General features: G+C 39.8%; 1 protein-coding gene across 35 annotated transcripts in view; it reads right to left on the bottom strand.

The window, feature by feature from the left end:
• Positions 1-22,994, bottom strand: part of ptprda (protein tyrosine phosphatase receptor type Da) — a 426,095-nt gene that overhangs the window by 39,290 nt on the left and 363,811 nt on the right. For 16 of the 35 annotated variants that reach the window (XM_085451392.1, XM_085451404.1, XM_085451395.1 and 13 more), the window contains 9 exons: positions 15,253-15,441; positions 14,076-14,084; positions 13,311-13,328; positions 11,219-11,329; positions 7,196-7,207; positions 4,047-4,316; positions 2,340-2,921; positions 1,866-2,011; positions 1,327-1,471 (listed from right to left, as the gene is read on the bottom strand). In XM_085451392.1, coding sequence (XP_085307518.1) covers positions 1,327-1,471; positions 1,866-2,011; positions 2,340-2,921; positions 4,047-4,316; positions 7,196-7,207; positions 11,219-11,329; positions 13,311-13,328; positions 14,076-14,084; positions 15,253-15,441 — 1,482 coding nt within the window. The remainder of the gene's footprint in view (positions 1-1,326; positions 1,472-1,865; positions 2,012-2,339; positions 2,922-4,046; positions 4,317-7,195; positions 7,208-11,218; positions 11,330-13,310; positions 13,329-14,075; positions 14,085-15,252; positions 15,442-22,994) is intronic. The other 19 variants (XM_085451403.1, XM_085451405.1, XM_085451423.1 and 16 more) reach the window with 5 other exon arrangements.

Below are 22,994 nucleotides of genomic sequence, written 5' to 3'. Positions count from 1 at the left end.
CATGAACAAAAATTTTTTTATAAAAACAAAGAAGACAAAAATCACATATTCTAATATTCTTAGATCCCGTAAATATGAAAGAAAAAAAAAGCTACACCTACTTCAGATGACATGTAAGTTAAACCATCTTAAAACAGACTAAGAAAAATTTGGCAAGCAGTTACCATCAATCCAAAAACATAAAGGTTGATGCTGTAACTATTTTTAAAAATAGAAAAAAATATATATTGTGTTTGTCACCAACCTTTCCGAAGCCTGTTGGTTTGTGGTAAAAGCCTGATTGTACAACAGAGAACTTCCCAAGGAGACATGACTGATTTATTACATTCTGATAACATTGGCATGCACTGTTCTTTCCAAGTTAACTACATCATTTACTACATCATCTGAGCCAAGTTAAAACTTGTGATCTTTTATACCTACCTGATCCCTGCCCTTGTCTTTCAAAGCCCTCAGATTTAGGTCAGATACACAGAAGTTTCCTCTTCTTTTTAAAAACATTCATTTATTTTTCTATAAGAAATCTAAGGCTGGTAATTCTCTGCATTTCCAATTTTTGTTTTTACCCCCTCCCCCAATTTTAACCAGCTGCATAAATCTGAGGTCTTTCGGGTGAACATGTCCCTAACTACAAAGGCAGTACTCGCTTTGAGCTTTCTATGATATTGAAACTCATGAACGCTCTTCGTTCAAATCTGAATTGAGTATTAAGGTGAGAGTTCTTGAAGAAAATGGAAAAAAAAGTTGCTTTGGTTCTCTCCGTTGTAGCCACATAGAAAGCTCAGACAGACTCCAAAACATTTCTATTCTCCTATTTTTTGGCTGACATGCAATTTCAGGAGACAAGGCTTCCTAAAGGCCAGCTATGCCCTTTCATTTAGGAGAAAAAAAAGGAGACACAGATGTGGGCATTCACATAAATAATTCAAGGCTTTATCATTCATTTACGTCTGTTTTTGCACAACAAAGGTGGAGAGCCCGCAGTTTTTTTTATAACCTCGTCTCCTGACTTTACAGGAAAGCCCCGGGTACACTGCCCATGCAACCTTTTCAAAGGGGGAGGGGGATACAGCATGGTCAGGTAGATTTTGTTACACTGATTTTCCATTTTAAGTGTTTACAGCTTTGCTATTTTCAAATGCATCAAACATTTAAAGGGGGGAAAATCTTATTTGGTTTATCTGTGCTCAGAAGGACCTTTCTGACATTTTTGTCACATCTTCGATTTTTTATTTTTTTTGCGGCCCACATAAAACTTTGAATGCATTTGAAAATGTGTTCCTTCCCAGATAGTTTCAACCCTGTCAGATAAGGAAGAAGACCTACGTGTCTGTGGAGTTTCTGCAGAGATTTCATTGGTGTAAGCTCCAACTCCGTGTTTACTTCGGGCAGCCAGCCGAAAAGTGTAAGTAGTGAAGGGCTTCAAGTCCTTCAGTAGGTACGTTGTTGTCGGCTCAAAGCTGACTCGTTTCTGGGAGGAAAGGGTGGCATTGTCACTTTGTGTATAAGATTCGTTAAACTACAGCAGAACAGAAGGAAAATCAAATGATAGGTTTTACTAAGACAGCTTTAATTTGAGCTATTGTCTCACTGAAGTCACAGATTTTACCAATAACAGTTATATCCATAGTTAAACCTCTGAAATAAACAATATCTTAGAAGTTTAACAGTGGAACAACTGCATATTCGTGCATTTACTTGGTAAGGATAGATCAACTATGCAGACTAATAACATGATAAGTAGGCAAATAATAATATTATTAAACACAATAATCCCAAAAATGGTTGGAACCTTATTAATGTGTTAAGGAGCATTATGGACTCTTAAGTCTTAGCAAAATAGCTTAATATTAGAAAGTAATTACCTCCTCTTTGTCATCTCTCTTTCTGTATAAAAGCTCGTATCCTGTCACTTGATTTTCTTGTCCGGTTTGCGTCTGAGCGTTCCACGACAGCAAAATGCTCGTTTCTGATTTGGCTTCTCCTTTGAAGTCGGTTGGTTGGGACGGAACTGAAATTAGAGTGAAGAGATGAATTCATTACTCGTCGTGTCTTGCACTATCCACTCTCATCCGAGTCACGCGTGCACACACACACGCCACTTGGCGGTTGAGTTATTGCGATAGTCTTCACAGGACTTTTTCGTGAGACATAAACAACGAGGCATTTGAATCGCTCCTTCTCACTTAAGATTACTGGCTAAAAATGTTTTTCACACTCAAAATTTTCATTGCGGGGTTAAGAGCAACGATACTTTTTAGCAGCCTTTTTCCGGTTTTGTATTTTCATTCATTGTCTGTTGCCGTTTTTTTTTCTTAATGATTTAAAAACAAACCCACCTCCGGTCTTTGCAATGATTTGAAGATCTGGAGAAAGAGGCCCATCACCCACTGAAGTGTAGGCTAAAATTTTGATATAGTAGGTCTTATTTGGGATGAGGCCCTGAATGGTGGCAATATTAGACCCCCGGACGATCTGCTTCTCCCAGTGGTTGGGGTGCTGGCTGGGATCCATGGTGTAGTAGACTCGGTAGCCCGTGATCTGTCCGTTGGCCTCCTCTGGCTCATCCCACTGGATGAACGCTGTGGTGGCGCTCATCATGTGACCTCGGACCTGCCTCGGTGCGGTGCTGGGTGCCTGCTCAGCAGTTTTGGCCTCAATGCTCTCGCTGGGTGGCCCTCGGCCGATGTTGTTTACCGCCACCACCCGAAACTCATAGTCGGAGTAGGGGCTGAGGCCCCCGACGCTGTACCTAGTGGTGGCTACGCCATCAATCTCTTTGTACAACTCATCCGAGTACTTGGACTTGTGCTGGATGATGTAGTAGGAAATTGGTTCAGGGTTGCCAGAGTCCCAAGCCAATGTTATGCTTGTGGCTGTGCGCTCTTCCACTACAGGAATACCAGGAGCCTTGGGCAACGCTGTGATGATAATTATAGAATGAATATTAATAAAAATGCAAAACACACAAGTCACATATTGGTAGAGGAATTTATTGTACATGCCGTAGAGACTTTATTTTAATTTGTTGATGGTTGACTTTTATTGATAACTTTCATTTACCAGACCGCTGCACATGAAAGTGATGAGCCACAGTGTATGTGGAGTCATAAGAGACTGTGTTGTGCGTATTCGATTAGGTGGGTGGATAGTCTTAATATTACTTTAGTTTTCCTAGTTTACAGTCGTGTAAAAAAAAAGAAGAAGAAAAAAGCGACATATCATCTAATGAGTGAGATTTAAGGCTTGTACACTCCACGTTCGGCATTTCGGAGCGATGTTGTCGTTAATCTTGGGTTTCCCAGTGTTTATCACTTTAATAATTAAACAGGTAAATTTATTACTTTAATTCCCCACACCGTGGCACATGGCAAAAAGATATCAGGGCAATAGATTGTCTTTATACACCATCTGAAGTATGCTTTTGGGGGAGCTCCTGCCAGAGGGTTATATTGTGACTAATATCTCTGTGTTGTGTCTTGGAAAAACAAAGCTGAATGTCTGTGTGCGTGGCTCTGTCCCCGGTGTGCTCGTAAACATGGCGGCACCAATCGGGGGTATCTTTCTGACACACTGCAGTGTAGATATGATTACGCACAGATAAGTACCATGTCTACACCAAAGTATACTCACTATGTTTCATTCTCTAACATGCCCCCTCCTTTCTTACAAATTGCTCGCAGAAATGGTGCGCTTTTGGCTCTGTAGCTCTCCAGCTGAGAGATAAGCACTTCACTATATTCTCAGCCTGGCATCTAATGCACCGAGGCTGGTGCCAGGGCTTGTCTAAAGCTTTAAGGAATCCTCTACAGATGACTTATCGTGGCAGTGTGAGGTAAATAAGTTCCTTTAAAGCAATGCCAGTAGTCGCTGCTCGGATAGATTACTAACAAATATTAGCTGCAAACTGGAGACATACTGTATTTTGAAGTAAATACACACTCTAAGAACTGAACTATTAATACCTTTGCCTCTAGCATTGGCATTTCTATGAAAATTACAGTCTTTAATTACAGTATTAGAAGAAGAATTAAAGGCACATGTACCTTTCACTGTTATCTGTGCCGCAGCCTCTATCACCCCGAGGGTTGACATGGCTACACATGTGTAATTGGCCGATTGCCGTACGTCCGTAAGCTCCAAGACGTTACGTCCAATGGGCATATCGTCTTCCGGCGTAAGATCCTCAGCTCCCATCATCCACTTGACATATGGCATGGGGGAGCCCACAGCTACACATGTGATATTGACACTGCCGCCAGGCATGATCTCATTGTCTGTAGGTGGAATGGAGAATCGCGGTGGCACCCGTCGCACTAAAAAAAGACAAAAAAATAGCATGAAAACCAGGCAGAATCTGGGGAAACCTTTGCAGAAAAACGGCATTCACCCCAAAAAGAAGAAAAAATTCTTTAATGAGAATATTAACAGACTCTTAAATGTTTAATAGTGTCAAATTCTCTAAGATTTCTCCATTTATGAATGTTCTCATGCGATCCGAGACTTCGATTAAGTGGCGAATGGATTAACAACAACACAAGCACCATGCACAAAAAAACTGCATCACCATCAGTACGGATGTACAGAACTGCACAAAGTGCTGGAGAGTCGACAGCACTCCACAGTTGTGTGCAAACAAACAACTTTCAGGCTGCAAACTTCCAGCTGATGTGAGATAATGTGCCGCATCACATTCTCACATCACATGGACATGTAGGTCATACACTTAAAGGCTTCACGCGCGACAAACGGGAAAAGTGTCTCGTGTTTTTAAGGTCACTACAATGCACTGTTAACAATGCTATAAAGATGGCTAAAAAGGTAACTGACTGTGCTATACACCTCAGATAAATGTGAAATTTATTAAGGGGAGTAGTTATACTGCCGCTCAAAGCATGAATAATTACAGTTAGTGATCCTACAATTCAATCCATGCCTGGGAACGAATCAAAATCATTTATGATGCTAATTCAAACTGTTTTCAGTATGACTATACGCCTCTCAGTACATTTTGACAGAAAGGGCTAAGAAACGTCATTCAGTTTGACAGCTGTGAAATGATGTGCCATGTTAGGGATTTATAGGAAAGGATTCAATCCTAAAAGGAGGGTAACACACTTAAAGACGGATGCATCTGCAGGGTTCGAACAATGCATTGGTGCAGCCAACTTATCGGTCAATATCAGCTATTGGCTCTTATATCGGTATCAGCATATATAATGATGTTGCATAATTTGTCCACTAGAGGGAACTCTGCAAACAATCAGCAGATTAAAGACTTATTTTAAAAATAAAAGCTTATTAAATAAAAACTACTAACAAGGAGTGATAAATAACTAGGCATAAGCAAATGTTACAGAAATCTGTCTGAAAGAAAAGTATCGGCCGATATACTGTAGGGTTAAATCATCAAATATCGGCATTGTATCTGCTTGGGATCTGGGAGGGAATATCCCCTCTCTCAATGTAATTTTACTTTTTTTTCTTCACTAATACAATGAAACCTCCGAAACTAGTTTTGCAGCACATCAATAATGCATTATAATGTGCTATTCCTGCAAAAATGTGATACATTTCACTCTTACGGCAACTCTTTTTAAAAAATATTGTTAGATTAAATTACTCTTAATTGTGCAGGTTTGCTCCAATAAAAGATGAATGTTAATGTGTGACGCCGGTAACACATGAATGGTATCGAGGCCTTCTGGAGGAGAGCAAGAATCAATCATGCATACAAGAACAATGTTGGCTTTAGGAGGCAACCACATGAGGGAGTCTAGGGAAAGGGGACTGCGGGGGCAAAAGAAGCAGTAACAGGGTCAGAGGGAAGACATTGTGTCACTCGGTGTAAATGGAGAGGTTAGCCTGACACTGTTACACTGCTCTAACTGCGGCTAGCACAAGCTAAGGGAGAACAGAGAGCCACAAAAGAAGATAACATCATCTTAGCACTCAGGTTTATCCAGGGGACGTAGGCACAAAGGAAATGAGGCTGGTGCTACCAGGTGCTGTTGTACAACTTCTAGCAAGGATTTAAATAAAACGTAAAGTCAGTGTTACTGCTCATGGAATTCAAAATAGATTAGTCAATAAATTATTTAGCAAACCTTGAAGAAATAAATGAAGGATTAAATCACTTCTAAAGATTATAGGAATATTTGCAGTTACACTTACGCTGAGTCTAAGCTAGTTACTTGTGCTATATTTGACTAGAACTCAGACGTGCTCTTGCAGCTGCCTGCTACTAATTCACAGAGCCCATTCTGTTGAACAGGCGGCAGCTCTCCAGACAGGAAATCTAGGGGAACTGCTTGCATTATTAAATACAACGTTTCTCTCACTCAATATTTAATTAATATCCAATTGGATCACGCTCCCCACAGACATAATATTATCCTGCTCATTTGAATATCATTACATTTGTCAAGTCTTGTGGATAACGCTCTAAATACATCATTCTTTCATGACTTCCTGCGCAGAAACATCCTCATCTGAGGAAGTGGATCATCTCTAACGGCAGGATTGTTTTTAGAGCTTGATGCCTGCCTTTGGTTCCAATTACAACAAGAGGTGGATTTCGGCTAAAGATGCTCTTATCTGTGACAGACTTCTGTTAGAGGGAAGTTTTTGTGTAGACTAAGGCTTAAACTCTTGTATGCAGAGAAACATTTGACATCCACGTGAATGGAGGTGGTTTTAGTTCTAAGCACCGATAAATGAAAGACAGCGATCTTCCTAATGCTGTTTGTCATTTAGCTCCGTTCTTTTCTTTCTTGTTTTTAACCACCTTACCCTATTCCCCTGCTGTGCTGTTAGTTATCAGAGAAACCAAGCAGGAACACTGACAGGGTAGGAGCTGGGGGAAAGGGGTGGCTAGTCCAAACATTAACAGGTGACCATGCAAATAGACCGTCGGACAGATGCAAATATCATTCCTAAAACCCCACCTCAAGATGCAAAACATGCACCACCTATTGGACAGTCAAGCAAGGACCAGAGGCATTCTCAATGGGAACATGGACACTGAACGTACAGCAGAGAAAAATAATATTCAAAGGAGCAAAAAAAAGAAAAAAAAAAGGCTAAAGTAATACATCAGTTTTTTTCATTTTAAACGTCTCTAAAATGTAGCTAAAAATAAATAAAATAAAAACACTTGTTTCTGTTGTGTTCAAAAAGTAAAAAACACACCAACCTTCTCGCAGCTCTGAGGGATGTGGGGAATTTGATGCAGAACAAAATGAAATAAGGAAAGGAGAAAAACAAGGGAAACACAGAGAGTAAAAAGGCCATGTTTTAGGTGTTCAGATGCTACTTGAACAATTAGAAGGACCTTCTGTTTGGAGGGCACAGGAAGCTGCTTGCACCCAAGAGCACCAATGTTACCAAGCAAAGTCTTAACCTGTCTAATTTCAATCCTCCTAAATAAGAAGAAAAAAAACATATCGTCTGCTCAAGTCATGTGGTTAGCTTCAAATATAGTAAATATTAATGTAAGTTGATTATAAAAAAATACTTTGAAACTATAATTAATGAATGCTACCCATAGGACTAAAGAGCACTGTGTATATATATATATATATATATATATATATATATTAGGGGTGCAACGATATTCGTATCGATATTGAACCGTTCGATACAGTGCTTTCGGTTCGGTACGCATATGTATCGAACAATACAATTTTTTTCAATTTTTTTTTTTGTTTTTTGTGTCCAGTTTGGATCTATAGCCATCAGAATTGTTGTCTTGAGGCCAAGAAAGATGCCAAGAGGATTTATTTTAAGTGGATCATCATATTGGTCCATTTGATTGACCTTTATTATAATTATGAATTTATTTTATTTTCAGTTGCAAACGGGACAGACATGACTGTGAGATAGGACAGGGGGAAAGAATGAAAGAAAGAGGGGGAGAGAAAGAAAGAAAACCAAAGGGGAGAAAAAAAAAAGAACAATACAAAATTTGTAATTTATTTTATCAACTTTCCTTCTGACGATGCTGTCTGTGTTGAGCGCTCAGTGAATCTGCATTTGACTACTCCGCCTAGGCTCGAGAGTGCAGCCTAGGCGGAGTAGTCGAACGCAGATTCACTGAGCACTCAACACAGACAGCATGGTCAGAAGGAAGAGCGCAGGGCAAGCTAGCGAGACAGAAGTGGACCTCCCCACTAGGGCTGGGCGATATGACCCAAAATTCATATCTCGATATTTTTTAGCTGGATGGCGATATAAGATATATATCTCGATTTTTTTTTTTTAAGCCATAAGTTAAGAACAAAAAGAGAGTTCTTAGTCACACTGTGTCCCAGATGTCACACGGGCACTTTTATTTACATACAGCGTAGATATTACTCAAAAATAAATTATCAGCATATATTAAATAATCATGGTCCATAAATAAAAGAAAACAATGTTGTTTTTGTGCATAACAAAAAGCTCACAATTGTGCAGTCAAAATGTAAACTAATAGACGCTGAGCATAATAACAAAGAGACAGATTTCACAGCTGCACCACGTCTCTGAACAGGTGCCATCCTTATACACACACAGTACGTATCACTCCGCGAGGCTCCTCCTCTGTAGCCGTAATTCTCCGACAATCCATCAAGCGGTGCAGCTCCGTAGCTTAGCAAAGTCATATTAAAACATTTTTTGACAGATTGCTGAGCGCTGTGTACCACATAAAATCGGTTCGCGGTCAGTAAGCACAACCAGAATTCATACATAAGGCGCACTGTCGATTTTTGAGAAAAGGAAAGGATTTTAGGCCGTGCAGCTCCTCTGGGCTGCATGTCGTTAGCGCGGTTAGCTCGCTAACACGTTGACGCCATCCAGCCCCACGCACGGTAACTCGCTAACGGAGATTTTCCGCTTTCATCTTGTCATTGCCTGCAGGTGAAGCTATGGGGGAGTTGTGTTCAGTGCAGGAGAGGCGAGGCCGAGTAACGTTGCGTAGAGACAAAAGTGGACGAAAGAGAGGCAAACCTGCGGCTCCACAAGTATAATTATAACGTAACATAGACTATATCGATATAAACGATATTGTCACATCTTATATCTCGTATGAAAATATATCGATATTTTTTAAAAACTCGATATATCGCCCAGCCCTACTCCCCACCCTCATTCAGATCTGGCGTTTGGAATTATTTTGGTTTTCATGTGACGTATGACCCTGAAGGTAAGCGAGTCATGGACTAAAGTAAAACAGTATGTTGGATGTGCCATGCAATGCTCAATTACATGGGTGGGAGCTAGTGTGTTAGCGCAGCTAGCTCGTTAACGTGTTGGCCGTCTAGCCCCTCTGTATAGGGTAGCTCGTTAACGGAGATTTGCCGTGTTGTGGCGTTAAGGTTATTTCAACGAGATTAACCTGAAAGCACTAGTGGGAACACAACGAATATGACTGCACATTTACACCGACATCATCCTAGTGCAAAGACAAAAACAACAAGCATGCATGCTACAAACTTTAGCCGAGTCATTTAGACAGCTGTTAGCACAGGATTCTCCTTATGGAGACCTGATATGTTTAATATGCTGCTGAGAATATAGCCCAGAAGAAGCGGATAGTATAGCTTTTATTTTGGAAAGAGACATTTCTCTGTAATAAACTCTCTTTTCCAAAGATGAGTGATTCCTCAATCAGATACAGGGCTCGCAATATCGCTAGCCCGATGTCCCGGGGCTATCTCTGCCCTGCCTGTCGGGCTATTGTAGGAAGGAAAAATATATGTCAATGCTTTTGCATTCTTTCAGAAATGTAGCTGGGTAATTATGTCATTGGGTGAGCCACTGTCAATATGTGACATATTGAAATCGTGTTTGAATTTGCGCTTGTTTTTTTGCTTTCACTTTGCAATCGCGCGAACTGTGTATAGAGAGCGACAGCACTGATCTGTGAGTGATGATAATTTGCGCACCAATTCCTCTGACATCGTCTTATTAATCGTTAGCTTACTATGCAAACATGACAAGTGAAATCTCCCGCAGCTTAAACATGTGAGAGGTTGATCGCGCAGAGAATCGCTGAGCTTATGTGAGTGCGGCAGGATATATATTTCACTACGATGACCTGGATGACTGAGAACCTTCACAGACAGATATATATTTTAGTTCTGCTGAGCCAAATAAGACAGGTCAGAGTGAAGAAGTGACAGCCAAAGAAAAGCTTACCACAAAACGGAGAAGTTATGACAAATCAGACTATAAGGCAAAAAGAAAGTGCAGCTTTATGGTTTCATGGACAAAATAATTTCTGTGGCTGCGATATGACGAGCTAAAAAACAACACGCACAAGGGTTAGGGTTAAATTTAAAAACTGTACTTTTGTGTTAAAATATATATTTATAATTTTAATAAATGACAAATTAAAAAGGCATGAACATTTTTTTTTGTATCGAAAAAATATCGAACCGTGACACCAAAGTATCGAACCGAACCGAACCGTGAATTTTGTGTATCGTTGCACCCCTAATGTATATATATATATATATATATATATATATGGAAAGTTTCTAGATTACTGGAGCAAAAACAGTGGGTTTTGTATATAAAAGGAAAAAAAGCTTTGCATACTAAGTGCAATAAGAAGTAAGTAAGAAGACCAATGAGCTTTATATTTCAGAGGCTGTGCAGCTGTGACTGTTTTCTTTTGTCAGCTAATTTCATCTTTATTGCAGGATAACAAAATTCACAACTGTTACATAATGAAATATTATATTCCAGTTTAAACTCTCGAATTTGGTGGTTTAACATATTCATCGTCAGCAGCAAAGGTAATGGGATTAAAGGTGTCCTTCCATTGTTGACCAGTGGGTAGAAAAAGGAGCTGTTTACTGCTGGGAAAAAAAAGTCAGGGCTGATGGAGGGGAGGGAGGACATCCGCCTCCAACAGTTAGGTTTCAAAAGCAATTAGTAGATAAAAACAGCAAGCAGTGTTAGATTCAGGATAATCGAGAGAAAAGGGCCAGAAACATGTAAAAGAGCACTTTAGGTTCAAATCAGTGCAGGTAAGTCAAGTGCAAAAACAAAAAGACCAAACCAATACCAAAACCTAAACTTAACAAATCAAGCATACTTACAATAGAGTCACACGATGTGGCCCCTGCAGACTTTATTGGCTAATTTTAAAAATTCCTCTTGAATCGTAAAGAGAAAGTTAATGTAATGTTTGACAGAAGCATGCTGGTGGTGCTTAACGCGCGCTTCCTACCTCTGACATATAGGTTTGCTGGGGCAGAGTAGCGGGTTCCATCGTTGTTGGTCGCCACGCATTCATACTTCCCCTGGTCAGACTCTTCGCTCTGCTCTATCTGGAGGGCTCCTGGTTGGGAATAGCAAACGGGGTAGCAAAGTATATTTGGTTAAAGCTATGTCGTCAGCATCAAGTTCACAAGCAAAAAAGAACCAAACAAAAAAAACAACAAACAAAAAAGCAACGGGCTCGTTTGACCTCATGGAGGTCAACGTCAGCACCCTTCACTTCTAGATTTCTTTGTCCTTCTAAGCATCAGTAGATCAGTGAAATGAACCTTATAATTGATCGATATCCAATTAAATGTATGAATAAAATGTTTGTAAACTATATAAATTATATTCGATCATTTATTGTCACAGCCTGATCCACTGGCTGAGGGGAAATCGAGACTGTGCAATCGCACTGTAAGTGAGGCAAAACACTGCGATGCAAATAGTTTCCTTCAAGAAGCCTAAAGTAGCAACACGAGAAAAGAAAGGAAAAAAAAACACATCGTCAACCAAATCCAAAGGGAAAAAAAAAGGAAAATAACACCAAACTCAGTCGCTAATATATTTACCCTCCTAATCATCTCTTAAAAAAAAAAAGAAGAGAAGCTTTTTTACCTATAGGCTCTAACAAGACACTCATCCTAACGCCAATGGAAAAAAAAATGTCACTTTGAAAAATAGGGGCAAGCCCGTCAATGTACAACATATCACTGGACTGGTCAATATGGGGATGAGTGATACTACTTCAGGGAAACATGGATCAAACAAAAGAGGTTTACAGTATAAGAAAGCAGCATAACAAGGGAAGACAATTGAACAAAAGAATTTTAGGTATGAACTTTAGCATATTCAATCACAAATCAGGTGTATTATTCTGCCTGCAGAATAATTTGGGACTTCATTTAAGTGAAGTGACTTTTCAAAAAAAATGCAGCTCGTACCAAAAAATTGAAAAATGCTGCTGAGACATCTGGAAAAAATGTAATTGAACGTATTATGCAAGGCAAAAGCACCATATAACCCTCTGTAACAAAAGTTTTGACATGCAAATCTTAGCGAAGAAATGTATGTCGACACAACTTACAACCTTCTGACAACCCTTAGCTGAAAAATAAAATGCAATTGTATTAGAAGACAAAATTCAAAATACCGGCCTGAGCCGACAAGAAGGTAACCAGCCACTGCTTTAGCTTGTGAAAGCTACAAAAGACACCCATAAAAATCCACCAATGGGATCAGCAGTGTGGTGTCACATGACCCAGGGAAAAATGGCTTTATGCATCAACAACTCTCCGGCTCCATGTCACACGGCAAAAATGAGCCAATCGGGTCCTCGCCAGACTCTACTTGTTTGCCTTCCCAAACCCTGAAGAAAAAAAGTCAAAAAGTAAAATAGTCTCCAAACCCAAGAAAAGTAAGAAAAATAGGTGAAAGAGAAAAAAAGCACCGTAGAAACTTTATCAAAAAAGTGGTTGTTTGGGCTTTTTTGTAGAGGTACAGGAGAGGAAAGCAAATAGAAGAAATGGAAAAAAAATAGTTTGCAAAGATAGAAAGAATTCTTTGGGAGAAAAAAGCAGAGGAGAGGCAATGTTGTCGTCAGCATGCCTGCGTGATTCCACAGCATCTGTGCATATTTTTAGTGCTGAACAAGAACAGCTAAGGGGGAAAAATGCTTGGTTGTTTTAGTTGGACAAAAAGAGGGACACATGATTCGCTATGGCCAAAAAGAAAACAAAAATGAAACGTAAAAAAATAGAGTTCAAAAAAATAATTGTCATTGGATATGCTTATTCGAGCCAGGGCAAGCATATCGCAACTGAGCTAAACGGGCTCTTAAAACGAGAACATAAAGAGTAAATAAAGCGTAGACAGAAAAATGAAATACGAACATAGTCAACGAAACAGGACAAATAAGAAGGAAGGTCCATATGAATGAAATGGGATTCGGTCTTGGTAAACAGGACAGAAATGGAGGTGATTCAAGTGAATGGATGGATTGACAGCAAGAATGAATTTGTATTATTTTCATTCTGTGAACGTCAGTTCAGCACTCTTACCTCTTATTGGTGTACCACCTGGGTGGATAATATGAATGCAAATAAGATTAGAAAGAAGAAGCATTAGTACGTGTAGATAGAGGCTGGGGGCTTTGGAAGAAGAATCAAATTAGATTTAACAGGGTACGTAAATAAAGGTACTACAGGAAAAGAGAAAGGAGAGAGAAAGAGAATAAGAACTTTTTTTTCTGTACTCTACTGGCAAAGAAAGACAGGATTCATCATAGAAAAATCACTGGTCAGAGAGACACATTGGTGTACCACGGGGAGGTGCCATTTTGGAAGTGGCAATGGCTTCTGAAGACCATCTACTGAAGGGAAAGACTTTCAGGACTTTGTGGTGTGTAAGATTGAGAGCAGAGATACTTAAAGAAAAAAAAGTGTGATCCCTTTGCTTGACCTGAGCTAAGAAGAGCTGGTCACCTCTCTAAAGGTTCTTTAAATTTCCATGCCTAAGATGTGCTGGTGTTAAAAGATTAAGTGAGTAAGCGGTGGGTCAGTAAGTGAGTTACAAACATGTGAGGACAGATCATTATCCAGGTCAGTATATGACAATGCTAAGCTAAACTTTGGATAACCGCCAGATTGGGTGACGCTACAGCTGGTAGTGACAGGACACCGTGGGGTGAGGGGAGAGTGTATGTGCCTCTAGTAGTAGCCCTGAGACTAAACTATCTGTTAGTAAAATGCATGCCATGCATTTTAATAGTTGTTGGAACATGAAAATTAGTGGAGGTGATGTGCGCTTTAGAGCTAAGCACTTACCAAAGGATTCTGTAGATTTAAAAATATAGAGAGAAGAAAGACAGCATAAGAATATGATTATATTCTTTAGGTAAGTTTAGTTAACAAGGTTTTGTTAATGCTTTATAAACTCTGAGTTGCACGTTAGCAAAAAGGATTAATGCTACACAGTTCTGTTGAAAACAAGTAGGCAAAGAGGTAAGGTTAACACGATGATTTAACAAAGAACAGCTGTGAAATCTGTGAAGACAGGGGGTCAAACACACAAGACTTAAAATTTAAGTAGTTAGGTTAATGCGCTGATATTAGCTGCTAAATAAAGTTGCAGGCTATATGTATGTATAAGTTCTATATTGCGATATTAAAATCAAACTTGAATAAATATATATATATATATAATGAGTATATTGGGGTGTGTCACAGGCAAAAAAAGCAAAGCTGGCATCTAAACATTAAAGCAAGGACTGCTAAAGTCAATGAATCAAGGGGCTGAGGGGAGAGGGAAAAGCTTTACGAAGTTTTACGCACTACTGTGGCTGAATAGTCTCCAAAATTAAATGTATTTCTTAAACGTAAAAGGCCTTAAAAACAGCAAATATCTACCCCAAATTAGTTTAAGATACCTTTTGGAAAGTAAAATTTAGACAAAAGTACATTCATTTGATTTTTTGGGGGGAGGGAGCGTGTTTTCCTGTTTTAAAGTATGCGCACTCCGTTGCAGATTCTGAATGAAGCCGAATGTTGAATATTAATTGTTAAAAGAAAAGACATAAGAACATGAAGAAAATGGTTCTAAAAAATTCTGCACCAATGCAGTGGAAAGGAAATCAACAGAAAACAGCAAAAGAATTCATTGTAAAAAAGTCACAGCAGTGAGCAATGAGGGCAGAAGTTGGGGCAGAAGCCAGCAAACACAGAGGGAGGGGGAACAATCCCAACAGCCCATGACAACACTGGAAGACAAAGGGAGACACACAAACGGACACAACACACCAGGGTGTACAGAAAGTAGAGGACAGGAAATAGTAGAAACAATGCCATTACCTACAAAATTAAAAGCCAAATGAGAAGTTAAATTATGGGAGGAAGAAGTGGATGAAAGAACAGAGGATACAATAGGGGGAGCAGATCAGATAGAAGAAAACAAGAAAGAAGACTTCCCTGTCCGGTAATTAGATTTTCAGCAGAGGAAACCTACCTGATCTGAGCTGTTTAATGCGCCCATTGTTGTTGCTGGTGTTGACAGGGAGGAAGTCTTTGAACCAAGAGATATCTGGGTCTGGGTTGCCGCTGGCAGCACAGAGCATGGTGGCAGTGCGTGTTCGCTCCACAACTTTCAACTGTGGGCCCATGTCTATGGTGGGGAAACCAGGGGGCAGCTGGTCCTCTGCAAATAGGTTATACAGACATTGTGGCATATATCAGAACTGAGCATAGCATCAAACCTTGTGCTAGGGAGGGGGAAGAGATAATTGGAAAATAAAAGAAGAAAAAAATCTTTACCATTTAAAGAAATAGCTTGTATATATAGCAGCATTTTTGAATGACAAATACGATACAATAAGCTAAAGCTAGCAGCTAGTTAGCTTAGCGTAAAAGTTAACAGGCAGCTACTGTAAATAAACCTTGGTTTAAGGAAATAAATGAAGAAAAAGGAAAGAATTTTATAATAGGTAGCTTGGGGTAAATTAAAAATAGGAATCAATTATATGTTTTGAGTCTTTATGCTAAGCTAATTTAAGCTAGGTTAAATGACTCCTGAGAGTAATAGATATGAGAGCGATAATAATGTAATCCATCCACAGCATATAAATGCCACTCTTTCTTTTCCTGGGGGAAAGGATGGGGCTTCGGTGGCTACACGTGCAGCAGAGCTTCGATGTCCTTTGGTGATGGCAGGTGGATTTGCCGTGTTGTAAAAGCTGTCTTGTTCCCGCGCACGTCTCAACTTTCTGATTGAACAAGGGCGAGCAACATCTTGCTGCCGTTTGAGAAGTGAAAGAAAATAACTCACGCTGCACTTTTGCCCCAACCATGTTCTTTGAGCAAAACAAAGAAAATCAAAGCCCAGAGCAGTTTTGTCTGAAGCTCACAGCTCTCAACAGGAAGTATTTTCACTTTGAAGCAAGTGATGATCTCTGAGAGGCTGCAGACTCAAACACTGTCTACACCACAAGATCCCCCATATGCAAAATATCTGCCACTCTTCAACGTTGGCTAAGTCTTAACCTGCAAAACAAGACCTGCTTGCTGCCAATGAGGTTTATGTACATCTTTAAGCTTTGCTTTCCCTGCTGCGATATTGCTAACTAGTGTCTTCTGTTGCTTTCGTAAACGGCACCTTTTTGGAAACTATTTCTTCATTAAATTTTCATGAGGCGACATCAGACTAGAAACAGCTTTGAGATGCCATAGTCTGCAGCACAGCCAAACGACAATTATGGCTGCCTTCCAACAATGCTTTTGGGTATCTGGCATGAGAAGCCACCGCCATGGATAAATCTTCTCAGAAACACACAGTATTGCAAATGAGTGATTTCAGACTGTGCTGCAAAAGTTTTCCAATGCAACTCTGTGTCCCCGACTGAACTGATGTGTAAGGTAAAGATTGCTGCATCTTTGAAAATGGACAACTATAGGCTTTTTAAAGGGTTTTGATCATTTCCAAGCCTATGGAGTGCACTCACTCCTTTTAAAAGAAGTTGTTTTCTTTGCCAATATGTGCTTTTAGATATACAGGACATCTTGTCAGGGCACAGACATGGGTGGCATCTGGTTTCTGGAACTGGAACAATGACTCCAAACGCTTTGGGTTCTCTGGGTGGAGGTGGGGGGTTAATTGGGCTTTTCTGGCATATCCCATCGAAGCTTGTGTGGATTGGGATCTGGGGCGTTTGGAGGCTGGGTCAAAACCTTGAGCACCTTGTTCTGCTGTCAGGAGGCCTCTGCCATCAGGGAGTGATGCTGAAATTGGTATATAGTTAAGCTGTGTGTCATACCATGCAGCTAAATGCCAGGAAACGAGGATTCCCAGCAGAAAGCTACATCGTAGGGTTATTCACTTAACCTGTCAGTAGTTTTAATTTTGTGGCTGCCGAGAGCATACGTTATCTTTATCATTTCCAGCTTCCATTAAGGTAATGAAAGATGCTCTGGCTTTACTCTTGTTAAACTTTTGCAGTTATCTGGCATTGTGTCTGCTTGTTGTTGGCACAGTACAGATGCTCGTAAAAACAGCAAGCACTTAATCAAATCGCCTCCGTCACACAGTGGCTTTATTTAATTAACATTGTAAATACTAGAAAAGTATACAAGAAAAAGAACAGGGCTGATTTTTGGATAAAGTACTTAGAAATTATTCAAATATTATTCTTTTTCCCTTGGGAACTTGTTTTTGCCATGATTCATAACCCACCGAGGGTGGCTAAATGATTGATGTTCAGTCTATTGTTTTTTAATGTTCATTTAATAGTCTTCAAGAACTATTAACATTTTCCATCAGCATATATCACCTTAGAAAAAACAGGTCTACAAATTAAACACTGACTCAGTCTGAAGTGTTTAGAAGATGTAAACATGCGATACAAATCTCAGTTGTCATTCCCATAAATATAAACTGGTAATTCAGCGTGAGTTCGGTAAAACATCAAAATAAAAATGTAAAGAATGGTCACATATGTTTAATATATTGATTTTGCAAAAAAGGTGCAGTACTTGAAGTCTATGCCACATTTGGTCCCAATCACTTAGCTCCAATAAAAGCTCTAGGTTAACAACTATTAAGGAATGAACGAGCAGTTTAATGTGAGAGAGTGCGCTGCTCATTCAAATGAAGAAAGACACGAAGGGAGGGGAAATGAATTAATTGTACATGGTAGCTCCTGTCCAGGCTCCCTCCAGCCTGTTCAAGGTCGAACAGACAATTAGTTGATTCTACAGTGAGTCCAAAGTATACCTGATCAAACACAATAGCCAGAGGCAAGCCTATGAGCAGGGATGCGTGTTGAATATAGTAATTTGATGTGACAATCCATGCGAATTAAAATGCAACGCTCAGGAGATTGCAATGTATTCTAAAACAAAGTGCTCAAGAAATCATAATTTAGCTATCCTGTAAGTTGTTAGAACTGTTCTCGTGCTGCAGCTTTAAGGACTGCAAAAGAGGGGCAGGGGACATTTCATTTTAAACTAAGTGGTGTACTCTGCAAAATCATGAGGAATCACAGCCGTACGCCTGATTCAGCCTACTGATTAACTACAGCATCACACAGAAGAATTGTGTGAGGGGGAAAAAAAATGTGGGGTCAAGTGAACAACGTGCACTTTTGCCAAACCCATATTATCTAAATGAGCGTTACATTTCGCTAAACCATATTTTTAGTGCAGTCAGCCGGTGTGCGTCCAGACAAAATTAATGATTTGTTACAAATAGTTCTGGCCTCGTGCATGTATTCCCACTTTGACCAGAAATGTAATTTACTGCTGCTTCGTGAACCCGCGCTCATCAAGAATGGTCACAAAGTCACGACATCGACAGTGAGCTATCTGAAAACTTTCCTCGCACAGATCCCAAACTTTAGATACAACAAACGCAACTACATTCATATTCTCAAGCCGCTTGTAACTCTTAGCTCTACCCTCATTTATTTCATAGTGAAGTGAATTACCATTGTGATAATAAATAAAGGAAGGGGAAATTGAACACAATTGGAAGCTGCTGCTGTGATTAACAACTCATATCAACAGCGCTGCTGCAGTGTTCTCCTTATAAGGCTAAGAGAGCAAAATTAAATCACATTAATTGCTCTTTAATCGCACATGTTGCACATTTTTGAAGAACGTGGTTTATTGACAAGGCATTAGAGGTAAAGACTGAAATAATTACTCAACCAGAGACCAAGTGGTTTGCAGTTTTTTCGACTTGCAGAGATTGTCAGTACGGAGCTGTTTCAGTGCCACTTAAAAGGTCTCAAGTGCATCCTGACAGGGGGGGAACTGGAAAAGTTTGGGGCGCTTGCATTTGTTGTTGAATGTGTAGGCTGGGGTGAATACATTATGTCCTAGGTGCCATGAAAACAGTGCTAAGCCACTCTGTGCAATAAATGAAAGTCAAACCTGAAGGGTGAAATTAACAGGTAAAAAGCGGAATGGTTTTTACATAATTTTTCTCGCTCGCTTATTCTACCTGGCTCCGGACTGCAATCTCAAGGACACCCTAAGACAAGGGCACTTCCTGCTTTACAGACCCATACTGTATATTCAACAATGGATCTACACACTAAATGAGATGGAAGGGAGAGAAATGCTGAAGTCACCTTCTAAAGAAGTGCTGAGCACTGGTGCTTGATATAAAAAGACTCCCAATGACAATTTGCACACATTAGCCACTGCCAAGCTATCAGGCCATATGAGTGTGTGTTGCCAAGTATTGGATGAGTATAAAAAGGACATTGGCTCAAAAAGTACCTCAGTGAGCAGATTTCTGCAGAAGACATAAGGCCATTGGACATAAACTCACCCCATTAGCAGATTATATCTATTGATCACTCATACAGAATACGAGCATAAGTGAAATCACATTTTCCTTGTATGACAACAGGGGCCATTAAAGTTTCTAAAGTGTTGCTTCAGTACAGCAATAAATTCAATTTTTTTTGTCATTTTTCACTTGTAACTTAAAAGATTTAGTGACCAGAGTGACAAAAACCCTTTTTTTCAGGATTTAATTAAATAGACTTGGTGCGGTCTGAACTGACAGAGGCGCCGTTTAGCCAATCAGTTACTCACAAGTGTACTTTAGTTGATGCAACACCGAGGTAGCTGTACAAGGCGACGTTTACAGTGTCTTAGAAAACTAACGTGGTTAGATCTATGGACACGAATTCATTTGTGAGGCATGGGGACCTGCACATGAGGCCAGAAACACTGCCTAAATTTGGCACGCACTTACATGTTGACAGCTGTGTGACACTGGGTTCAGACATCAAAATGAAAAGCCTGTTTGTTTCTCCTGCTCAGCACCTACACATGATCAGCAGACGTTCAACCGTGTCTTCGCTATCACTTTCATTTATCCGGTTAATGTCAAGCTGTGCACACAGCACAGGTTTTTTAACAAAGCAACGCTGCAGTGTGCCGGTGTTGCCTGGCATCACATTTAGTTAAGTTAACAGCTTCGCAGCTTTAAGCAAAGTAAGTTTGACAATTTATGTGTAGTAAATCTTGATAGTCATGCACTGTTCTAAAAATAACCAAGAAGTAGCACACATTGGTTGTGAAATGAAGTGTAAATTTAAAAAAAAACAAACACATTCCCCATATCGTGAGTTATGGATGCTCTTTTGTGACACTGAAATCACATTTGGCAAATCACAGCTGGCTCCAAAAATACCCGATGAAGGAATCCGAGAAGAAAATAAGCCTTTGTTGCACCGGACTTTCCAAGTAAAGCCATAAAAACATAAACCTTTCCAGTCACATTCTGGCTTTAGTTCTGTGGTTGCTGCACAAGGATTGGATTTGGTCCGACCCCTTTTCTCCCCAAGCGGAACAAGACTTTTCACCCTCGTGGTTGAGGTTATTCTTCGGGGAAAATCCCCCGGGGACATAATAAGGTATATTTGTTGGACATATTTGAGTGGATACAATCCACTCAAAGAGGCTGTCACAGGTCACTTGCTGTGGCAGCAGCACGGGAGTCTGTGTTTTGGTATCCCGTCTTCGCAAAAGATTGTCAATTATGAACGTGCAGGAATTTGGCTCAGGTGGACGTCTTTAACTATTTACACCACTTCTTGTCGTCGTCCTAAAGATGATTTTTGCCCAATTAAGGAAATCCATCTGATCCTCGCTACCCCTCCCAAGATGAGACTAGCAGAAAAGAAAAGAAGCCGCAAAACATCAACCATGTTGAGTGTGACAGTAGTGCTTATTTTTCTCAGCAGTCTGAGCCCAAACCATTTTTCCCACCACACCATAGCATATAATTTGAAGTTGAGGGACACTGATTAAAAAGCTGTTTCAATGCTCCAAAATCCAAAACAAGTGAGAAAGAAGATCAGAGAATTTAGGAGGGTTAGAGTGCTAATCATATTAATCATACAGTGATTTTACTCAATACGAGAGCATTGTTTGGAATCGACTTTGCTAATACATTAGCCTGCCTCGACTCGGTTTTCTAAAAGAACTCTGTGTACACAGTTTAGGAGAAAGGACAGAGAAATTTAAATAAAGTATGTAAAATGAAAAAAGGATGAATAGCAAATAAATTATTAAGAGGCAGACTTGCTCCAGCGCTGCAGGCTTGAGATTGTTCATATGTTTATGGATCTTTTTAAAATTTTGGTTAACTTTGTGCTAACGCTCTTGATGTTTAAAGAAAGCAAAATAAAACAAGGTTTTATGAAAAAACAACGTTGTTGATTTCGTAACGGTGACCTGTGTGATTTGTTCACGTTTCTCTAGAAACGCTGCGAGAGACGACCTAAATCCCCGTCAATAAAATGTTCTGTTCGGCTCCTGTTCCACTGACATATTCATTTTTTTCTCCCTTTGGCATGGAGAGGGAACTGTTAATTATGCTTTTGTTTTCACACAAATAAAATTACTCAACCAAACGTAAGAGCTCTTGATTAACAAAAGAAGGCAGGAATTTCATTTTGTGCCAATTCTATGACGGCATCTGTTCCATTCTTCTCTCCCTCCCCTCCGCTCTAATGTTTCACCACTTTCACCCGCATCGCAGTTGATTTCCTTGCTCTATTTACAAGGTACACTTTATACTGTGGTTAAAAAAAAAAGATGCACTTTACAATCCGGCTCCTAAAGAGTGACAGGTTCTGAATCTGAGCCCACCCTTTGCTTTATCAGCTACCTGCAGCTTGGTTGAACAACCTCAATCTTGAACTTGGACATAGTTGCTTAGCTCAACACACCATCCATCATTCTTCCCATTAACTTTGGGCAGAGGTGAAACGTGTCCCCAAATTAATTTTTGATCACTGAACTAGGACATTTGATGGTGTTTTCCTACTTTAGAACCTCTTAAATATTCCTTCAAATCATTTTTCTGCTTTAGGATGCCATGCTAGCAGGTGGCATGAAACAATATTTAACCCTATAACGCCAACTGAATCATATTTGAGAGTTTTTGAGACTTCTACATCAGCCTGATGTTTTTAAGCATGTTTTTAAGCTAAACTGTGAGCAATAAATTGCACAAAAATGCTGCATGTAGCAAAAACGATATGAATTAAAGCTCATATATGAATACTGAATGAATTTTCAGGCAATTTTTTACATTTTTGAGGCTTTGCAGAGTTAAAAAATAAATAAATACTCCACTAATGCCTTAAGATTGCTTTCAGCATATAAATGGGCTGGCACTGCCTTGGGTAGAATACTTGGAATAGTTGAGATGCAAGTGAAAGCGATGACCCCTGACACTGGGAGCATAAAGTAACATTCATGAGTGGCAGGTCCAGCTATTAAAGCAACAAGTCTGAAAAGCACGCAGAGTATAAACATAGATGCGTGTTATGCCCTTGAGTCAAAAGTCAGCGGTTGGTGTGTGTGCTGATTGAGCCACATAAGCAGAGTGATAAATAAGCTCAGAGTGAGACATCATTGCCACAAGAGATCTTTGTATCCTATGTGCGGAAATGGAGCGAGGGAGCGCTCTGTTCACTAACCTATCTTTGATGTACCCTTTCGTTTATGATGTCGTGAAAAAGTGCTCCGGCAGTTATTAAATAGGGACTAGTTCATGTTCACGCTAAGAGTGCTCTACACGTTCGCACCTCGGAAAACGTTCGTCTTTGTGAGTATTGACATGTGTAGAGACAGTCGTTATGTGTGTTTACATGGAGCGAACTGTATGCTGATGTAATGTACATGTTAAGCTAGGCTAATCGGCAAGTTGTTATTAAGATGTGTGTTAAC

The sequence above is a fragment of the Copadichromis virginalis genome, linkage group LG3, assembly GCF_057382275.1.
Source record: "Copadichromis virginalis isolate Kocher_CV1m ecotype Utaka linkage group LG3, C_Virginalis_male_GT1.1, whole genome shotgun sequence".
Classification (NCBI taxonomy): domain Eukaryota; kingdom Metazoa; phylum Chordata; class Actinopteri; order Cichliformes; family Cichlidae; genus Copadichromis; species Copadichromis virginalis.
The sequence above is the reverse complement of the archived record's forward strand: the minus strand, read 5'-3'. Positions and strand labels throughout refer to the sequence as shown.